At 56.1% G+C, this 8,713-nt stretch overlaps 1 protein-coding gene and 1 long non-coding RNA gene across 15 annotated transcripts in view; both read left to right on the top strand.

Moving 5' to 3' along the window:
• Positions 1-2,365: 2,365 nt before the first annotated feature.
• CUX1 (cut like homeobox 1) overlaps positions 2,366-8,713 on the top strand; it is a 364,476-nt gene continuing 358,128 nt past the window's right edge. For 5 of the 12 annotated variants that reach the window (XM_025425918.3, XM_025425917.3, XM_035718278.2 and 2 more), the window contains exon 1: positions 2,366-2,637. In XM_025425918.3, coding sequence (XP_025281703.1) covers positions 2,575-2,637 — 63 coding nt within the window. In that variant the 5' untranslated portion in view covers positions 2,366-2,574. Of the gene's footprint in view, positions 2,638-3,654; positions 4,097-8,713 lie in introns of those variants that run through there. The other 7 variants (XM_049111083.1, XM_049111082.1, XM_025425919.3 and 4 more) reach the window with 7 other exon arrangements.
• Positions 4,144-6,357, top strand: LOC118355127 (uncharacterized). Of its 3 annotated transcripts, XR_004816962.2 has the most exons (5): positions 4,144-4,467; positions 4,809-5,061; positions 5,165-5,295; positions 5,377-5,466; positions 6,126-6,351. It is a non-coding gene; the product is annotated as an uncharacterized LOC118355127 (long non-coding RNA). The 3 variants fall into 3 exon arrangements; XR_004816961.2 differs by having other exon boundaries at positions 4,147-4,467; positions 5,377-6,355; XR_007411111.1 differs by having other exon boundaries at positions 4,145-4,467; positions 5,165-6,357.

The following is an 8,713-nucleotide window of genomic DNA, read 5'->3' as shown; positions in this document are numbered from 1 at the left end:
TACTTCACTCTGCTAAGATAATTTTTGATCAGTGGTTTATTTTGAATGCCATTTTAAAGTGGTAACATTTTGTGGTGTTGGCAAAGTTATTCCAACCCTCCCTTTCCTCCCCAGGAGAGCAAGAAGCCTTGTATAACGCAAAACTTTGGTAGAAGACATCCAAATGTTATTTAAATAGAGCTTGACCTCTGGGCCAGTCAATGTATTGTTTCTTTCCTGGCCAAGTTAGCATGCAAATAGTGTAAATACAACCAGAAATGTAACAGGGGTATCTAATACTCATCAAATTTATTTCTAAAATATTGCAGTGGATTCAGAACCCTGAATTCCAACCAGATGTACTTCTGGAGTATTACACAGGTCATATATATTTCACTTTTTTTTTGGTTCAAACCCAGGGGATCGACACGATAATTAGATTGAGAACATCTGCACCAAATCCAAACCATTTCCCTGATCCTTCCTTGAGCCTTCCCCACGGGAGCGGTCTTTTTATTTATTTTTTATTTTTTAAGCCCTTGCACATTTTATTTGTCTAGCCCCCTTTAGGGCAATTCCGAGGTTTTGCCTGCCTGCCACCGCACATATAGGAGGCGAGCGCAGACGTACCCCCAAGAGTAGGATACGGGGGCGGGGGGATCGTTAAGGATGTGGCATCTTGTCGGGACAGGAGTCCCCAGAGGTGGCAGTGCAGTTTCCCGCCTGGGGCCTGGCTCCGGGACAGGGCGTGGCCAGGCGCGGGGCGCGCGGGTGGGCACGTGCGCGGGGACCCGAGGACGCGAGTGTCGGGGCGCCGCTGCCCTCTACCGGGCGGCGCGGTCGGAGCTGCAGTGCGGCCGCCTGGCGACTGCGCGCGCGGGCTCGGGCGCCCCACACCAAGGCGGTCCTCGGCGTTCCCGAGGTCGCCACTGCCCTGCCCGGCGTCACAGCATCGGGGGCCGAGGCTCGCGGCGCCCCCCCGCCCCCCCGGCCCGGCTCCTGCCCCGCGCGCTCCCACCACCTGCTTCCTGCCCCTTCTGCCGGTTGGGGCTGCGAGGCCGGGACGCGGAGGGAACCCCCCGGCCGACTTCAGGAGCCGCGCGCTGAGCACACCGAGACGCCTGGTGTGCAGCGCGAGACCTGGGGGGCACGTGTGTCCTCTACTCCCGTGGCCTTTCGTTTCCAGTCCTTTCCACTCCAGAACGCTCCATTCGCCCCCTTGATCAGCGCTAAGCCCTCGCGCTCTCGGTTCGAAAAGCAGTTATATCCCACTTACATGCTTTATTTTGTATTCCATACGAATTTTATTTACATATAATTTTCAAGGTTCAGGAATTTGGGGGTTTAACTGATGACGCGTCAACTGGAGTGCGGGAGAGAGGAAGAGGACAGTATTCCTACTGGAAAGTCCAACTCACACGTGTGTGTAATCAATGAAAGATGACGCTCATAAAACGTGTACTTGTGCCAGGTTTCTGCGAAAAAAGGAAATCCAAAGCGAATGGACTCTCGGGTTTGAATTTTAGCAGTTCTGTACACCAGGGACCACGCTTTCTGTAAGAAGCGTTACCCACTCTTCCCAAGTTTCTGCACCAAAAGGAGTGCAAACCCAAGTGTCTGAACTACAGGAAGTTTCCAGGGCTGTTCCGCTGCCGCGGTGCGGGGGGATACACAACCGTGCCCGCCGGGACTTTTCCTGCCTCGGCCTAGGCGGGCGCAGCTCGGGCGGAGGGGGCGGCGCGGACCCCGGCGGCCGGGATCGCGGGGCGCCTCGGGGCGTCGCGGGGGCCGCGTGCCACCGCTCCGGGCGTTAACGGGTGCAGCGGCAGGAGGGTCAGGGCTGGTCTCGCCCCAACTCCACTGCCCCCAGCTGGAAACGCCGTCCCCGGCAGGCTCGGCCCGAGTCCCGCGGGGGCCCGGGGCGGTGGGCGTGCGGCGGCCGCTAGCCGGCTCGCCGGGCACACGCGCGGGGTCGGGGCTCGGGCAGGTGGTCGCGGCGGTCCGGCGCCGGCTGGAGGGCGAGCGAAAGCGGCGCGGCTCCGGCGCCCGCCCGGACACGGCCGAAAGCCCCCGGCCGGAGGTCCCGGAGGGGTGGCGGTCGCCCGCTGCGGGCCGCCCGCGACCCCCGGGTTTCCCGCCCCCGCCCCCGCCCCGCGAAGCACGCCCCAGGTGAGCCGGGCCCCGGGCCTCCCGCGGGGGCCCCGGCGCCCCTCCCGCCGCCCTCCAGCGCCCCCTCGGGGCCGGGCCGCCGCCCGCCGCCCGCCGGGGCCGGGGGCCGGGGGGCCGGGGGGCCGGGGGCCCGGGAGGGGCGGGGGTCGCGGGCCGGGCACCGGGCGCGGGGGGAGGGGCAGGGCGCCGGGGCCGCGCGCGCCAGGCCCCGCGGCTACCGCCGCGCCCTCGGGCTCAGACTCCGGCTCCGGCTCGGGCTCGCCATGGCTGCGGCGGCGCCGTGAGGAGGAGTCCGCGTCCTCCGTGGCGGCGGCGGCGGCCGGCTCCAGGCCGGGTTTTGGCGCCGCCCGCCTGCTGCCTCCTGGCGGCTCCTGAACTCCAGCCCCCTCTCTATCAGCCTCTCACTCCGTCTCAATATGTCTCAAGATGGCGGCCAATGTGGGATCGATGTTTCAATATTGGAAGCGCTTTGATTTACAGCAGCTGCAGGTCAGGCTTCTGCTCGCTCGGCCTCTCGCCCGGGGGTGGGGGCTGCGGGCGGTCGCGGCCTCCCCCGGGGCTCCGGGCTGCCCGGCCGCCGGGGGGCCGCGGCGGCGGGGAGGAGGGGGGTGCCGGGGAAAGCGGGGCCGAGTCGGGGACAAGTCCCTCTCGCTCCCCGGCCCCCATTGATAACTCGCTTGATCAGAAATTGATCCTCTTTGTTCAATTCATCGATCAGCCCAAGATGGCGCCGGGAGCCGCCGCCGCCACCGCTGCCCCCGGTGTCGGCCCCCACCCCGGGCGCCCCCCCGGCCCTGCGCCGCCGCCGCCGCCGCCGCCGCCGCCGCGGGACCGGGGAGGGGGCGGCCCCGGCGGCCCGCGGGGTGCGCGCGCGAGCGGGGAGCGGGCGGCGGCGGGCGGCGGCGGCGGCGGGCGCTGCGCGGGGAGGGGGCTGCGGCCCGGGGACGGCGCCCGGCCGCGCGCCCCGCGCCCCCGGCCCACCGTATTCCCGGGGAAAGTTTGTGGGGAGTTGCTGTGGGGGGTGAAGCGCCTGCCTCTCCAGGAGGAGCCGCCGCCGCCACTGCCGCCGGCGCGGCGGAGCTGGGGCTGGTGGCGCTGTGGTGCCGCCGGCTCGGGGGAGGGTCAGAGCGGCCACCGGCGGCGGCGGCGGCGGCGGCGGCGGCGGCGCGGCCCGGCTCCGGCCAGGCGGGCGGGCGGGCGGGCGGCCGGGCAGGCGGGCGGGCGTCCGCGCGCCCCGGCCCCGGCCGGCCCGGGCCCCGGCCGCCGCGCGGGGCTGTCAGCCGGCCGGGGCCGCGCCGCCGCTCCCGCACCCGGCGCCCGGCTCCCGGCTCCCCGAGCGGACCCCGGGGTTTGTTTACGTCCGGGCGGGCGCCCCGGGGCCACCCGCGGCCGCCCCGCTCTTTTGTGTGCCCGCGCGAGAGGCGCGGACCGGCCTCTCCGCGGCGGGAGACCCCGGCAGGGGCGCTGAGGGGAAACTCGCGGGGGGCGGCAGGCACCCAGCGCGCGGAGCCCGGGGATCGGAGCGCCCGGCGGGAGCCGCTGCGGGCGGACGGCAGCAACTTTCCCCGCGCAGGCTCCGCGCTGGCCCCCGGCCCTCCCCGCGGGGGCCTCGGGCTCAATGGAGCGCGCGGCCGGTCCCCTCCGAAATGCCTCCTCGGGTCGGGTTCTCGAAAACAGGGCCCCGGGGGCCCCCCGGGACTGTGGCGTGCCGGGCCGTGCTCCGCGCCCCGACCCCGGAGCGTCACGGGGGGATCGCGCGGGGGCTCCCCGTCCGGCGCCCGCGCCGCCGCGGTGCCCGGGGGGCGCGTCCCTGCCGGCCGCCCCCCACCCGGAGGAGCGGCGCTGCCCCGGGCTTCGCCCCGAACCTGCCGGCTCCGCGCTCGCGGCGCCCGGACAGCCCCGGGACTCTGCCAGGTGGATGTTGTGCGTAGCGGGAGCCAAGTTGAAGGTGAGCGGCGTGTGGTCCGGGAGCCCCCCGCCCCCCCCCCCCGCCCGGGAGCGCTGCGGGCGGCGGGAGGGCAGGTTGGTCTGCGGCTGGCCGGGGCCCAGGGCGGCCGGTGCTCCGGGGATCGCCCAGCGTCCCTTGGGGACGGCCGCGGCGTCCAACCCCGCCGGGTGCGGGAAGGCAAACTTGACCGAACTTTCCCAACCCGGAGACTGGTGACGGTGACCTGGGATACTTTAAGTCAGGAGGGAGGCAGATGAACTCCAGATGCAGCCTTGTAGGAAACGAAGCGGATTGCATTAAAACGTCTATCAGTGGAGTCCGACAACTTTAATTGTACACGCTTGTTTTCTGTTTCTGCCTACGTAAGAACGGTAAAGCAGACTCATAGTCGTTATGAAATTTCTTCAAATTTCTCGCTTAACTAGGAAGAAGACTATGTGAAATATGTATTTCCGATAAGATTAAAACTTAAAGGAGTTTGAGTATTTATTGACTAAAATAGATTACTCCAAAGTGTCTATTGTGTAAATTAGATTCCTGAATGTAATGAACACAGCCGAATGGCATTTTTGATAAATTGGTCTACCCTGTTTTAGTAAAAATAGCTCCCTTTTACCATAATTTAATTCCTGTGCTTACTGTAAAACCCGTTGTGGAGTTTTGAAGAGACAAACCTTAATTTTTTTTTTTTTTTTCTTCTTGGCTTCTTAAGTGGACATGTAGCTGAACATTGGCGAGGTTTATTTTTTAAGCATCTTGGCAAAACTCCATGGGAGATGGATTTGGTTTCCAGAGCGGTATTAGGTTTTTAGGAACTCTCTGACACCACGAACCTGTGGGTGATCAGCTACTTGAGGATATCATGAGGATGTTTAATACTGTGACTTACAGAACTGGGGTTGGAAGTTTTCTTGTCAGTCTTTGTCAACGAACGTTAAGGTGTTGATCTCAAAAAAGAAAATTAGGTGAGTGAGCATCACTATCGTCCTCTGTACAGAGCATCCGTCGGCTTTGGGTGGGAGGTAAAGATTGGGCCCCAGATGATTTCCTGCTCCTGCTCCATCACAGGTTTGAGAAACTTCATTTGACTATGGAATGCCAAAGTTCAAGTATAAGGCTAAACTCGTTCTTTTCTCCAGGCCCTGAAGAGGCCTTTTGAGTTGGTATCCAGTTTAACGTCATCTCTGTTCCCACAGACAGTAAGTAGTAAGTGAGCCAATGAGACTGCAGTTTGAGAGGAGAGAATTCATTAGTTTCAGACTCTTCTCATCTTTCCACAGCCCCTGACCCAGAGATCAGGTTGCCTGCAGAGCCAGCTCAGGCTATGGCCCTGCCACCTGAGGGCAGATCTCAGCTAGACTCAGACCCAGGTTGGACACTTAATGCTGGTTTGCTTGAGACAAGACAGTTGTGCCCCTCCCATGCCTCTACTACACCCTCAGTGAGCCGGGCCTGAGTTCTCATCCCTCTGCTTGGTCTTGAAGCTCCTTGGGACGTGGACTGAGTGCCCAGGAAGAGAGCTTCTAAAGATTGAGCTCTATTTCGTTTCCTTAGCAGTCCCAAAGGCTTGTGGTATGGAAGTGTCAGTGCTTTGGTGTTGCTAAGACTAGTTGGACAAGTTTTTGTCCTATCCCAGACTTGTAAAAACCAGAATTTTTTTTGTTGTCGTTGTTACAAGAAAAACACCGTTGTATAAATTTGTCTTTTAAATACATGTTTGAAAAGAGAACAGTTTCTAAAACAAGTTCATCTAACTCCGTGAGCGAAGCTTTTGGGGCATGGGGCCTGCCAGTGACTGGCTTCCCTTTGGGGCGTTATTCCTACGTGGTAACTAGTGCTCCCCTTTAAGGAGTCTCTGCAAAAGTAACCTTGAAACATTATCCTCTTTTTCAAAATCAGAAAATAATTCCGGTTTTGCCGAAAGTCCCATTTCTCTGATAGGTTTTATTTTGTGTTTTCCTGTTAAGGCAGTATTCCCCAGAAGTAGATCATTTTGATTACAATATGTATCCCGTCTTGTACCCTTTAGAAAATGCGGAGGAAACAAATCATCAAGGAGTTCTACACAGCTGCTGTCTTTGTTTCCTTGGTTCTCTTAATATCGGTGTCTTTGAGATTGGGTGTGGGAGGGGGTCACTTCACTGTCAGTGGATTAAAGGTTTTTTCTCCATGTGAAACTATGTGTAGTGTTTTGTTTTGTTTTGTTTGAAAGGTGCAAGGCAGTGGAGGGATGGGGTTATGCAAGAGTTTCTGATGCAGTTGGGTGGTGGAGTGTCGTTCTTCCCCCCCCCCCCCCCCCCCCGCCTTGGGGGGTGGGGAGGCTTTTCCTCAGTTTCACTTAGCTCTTGCCAGTAGTTAGCTACATGAGGAAGTTGGAAGGGCAAGGGGACAAATTGCCAGTCCTCTTAGGAATTACTCTCTCCTAGCCCACTGAGCTAATCTTAAAAATGCTGTCTGGGGAGCAGCCGATGGAGTCTGAGATCTTTAATGGCAATTGAAAAAGTCTCTGGCCCTGTTACATACAATTAAAACAAACCCAGCAGGGGGTTTACAGGAGCTGTGCAGAAGGGGTAGTCAGTGCTTTCTGATCAGTGGTGTCCCCCACTCCCCTCGCCCCCCACCTGTAGCAGTCAACAATCCAGACTGCTCCAGGGGCTGTGCTCACAGCCCTTCTTGGGAGAGAAAACAAGGCTCCAAGTAGAAAAATCTATACTCGTTTCAGCTCACTTATAAAGCACAAGGAACATCCTCAGTGAAATGAAGGAAGGACAAATTTGTTAGAGGGAAGCTGGCATATTTTAAAAAAGAAATTCATCACGTGAGAAATCCTATGGAGCTAGGCCAAATTCCTACCTGTGCTTCGTTTTTACACAGTTCACACTTTTGGCATGTAAATTTCACAAACTTAAAAGACAGGTGTACCTGATGTCCTGTACCACAAACCCTACCTAAAAGTTACTTTAATACATAGGATCCTACATTATAGAAATTACTTTTAAAAACCTATTTATGGTCACTTAATGTATAAAAATGTATATATATATATAATTGCTTTTCCTATGAAAGTTCTGATTTTTACAAGTAATCGTCAAAGATAGAAATTGGTTATCTTCTATTGTTTTGTCTGAAGCTCTGCATTATGGCTGTGGAGAGATAGTTTTGGTTTCAACTGAAATTCCCCTGCCTCTGATTGTTTAAACCAGACCCTTAATCTTATTTTAACATACTTAAAACGTTCAAAAAACCCGGAAGAATTGTTTTGTATAAGTAGCAAGTGAATGTAGTTTAAACACTCAAGCAATTCTGGTATCTAATTGGAAACAGGTGGAATTCTTGGAATCCTGTGTTTGAATCTTATTATAGCAAAGCACAGAGACACTTTTTACTTATGGCCATTTGTTTTGTTGAAGCTGTTTGAAGAGGGGCCCCATGACCTCTCATTGTGCCCCACTACTGTTTACCTGGACGTTCCAGTCGTGCTGGGCATTTTAGGAACTAGATGCCTGTGTATGTCTGGACACCCAAGAGAACTATGTGTGTGCAGATTATGTGGTGAAAAAGGAACTTTAATGGCATAATTAGACAACTGATTTAATATCTGTGTTATGTAGCATTTATGGTGAAGAAGTTATGAATTCACTTGTGATTTCTGATTTAAAAAACATTTATTGGGGATCTCTGGGTGGCTCAGCGGTTTAGCGCCTGCCTTTGGCCCAGGGCGCAACCCTTGAGTCCCGGGATTGAGTCCCGCGTCAGGCTCCCTGCATGGAGCCTGCTTCTCCCTCTGCCTGTGTCTCTGCCTCTCTCTCTCTCTCTCTCTCTCTCTCTCTCTCTCTACGTCTATCATGAATAAATAAATATAATCTTTAAAAAAATTTATTGACATGAGCATTTGGATACATTTTATTATACCCTGATTTAGAATTCAGAGAGAAATTACTTTTCTTAAAAACTCTACATTTAGGGATATAAACTTATGTAGCACTCCCCCCCCCCCAAAAAAAAAAGCCAAACGGAGTTGGAGATATTTCAGCAAAATGTCAGTGGTAAGGCTCTGAATTATCTCAGCCATTTTTCTTATTCTAGTTTTCAAAGCCAGCTAAATCGCTGGTTTTGCTGTATGTTTAAGAACCAGGTTTTGGTTGGTGTTTGGGTGTTGATTTTATTGAAGAGGACAGCTAAGATTTGTATTGAGCTGTTGCTCCTGTCACAGTTTTGGATTTGCTGAGCTGTAATCAGCCCTCATGTCAGCTATATTCTGAAAAAGTGGGTAGAGGAAGGTTGTGTCTGGCTAGGCCGGGGGTGGGGGGATGGGGAGTGTGTGTATTCCTACAGGAAGTTACCTGGGATTAAGGGGGGGACCCATGGCATCGCCTACATTGGCACCCATAGCAGGAGCAGCTTTGAAGCACCTTAGATTTTTTATAAAAGTACACAGTGCCACCCTATTCACATGATATGACACAGTTAAAAAACATAACGAGGGCAAACACGGGTTTCTGAAAGACATCTAATTTGTTGCAAAACCCATCAAGGACCTTTCCTTCGAAAAGTAAACAACTCTCTAATAAAAATAATTCTCATTCTTGCTGTAATTAAATTCTGAGAGTATGATGT

The sequence above is a fragment of the Canis lupus genome, chromosome 6 (assembly GCF_003254725.2).
Source record: "Canis lupus dingo isolate Sandy chromosome 6, ASM325472v2, whole genome shotgun sequence".
NCBI lineage: Eukaryota > Metazoa > Chordata > Mammalia > Carnivora > Canidae > Canis > Canis lupus.
Note: the sequence above shows the minus strand (reverse complement) of the source record. Positions and strands in the feature narration are given on the sequence as shown.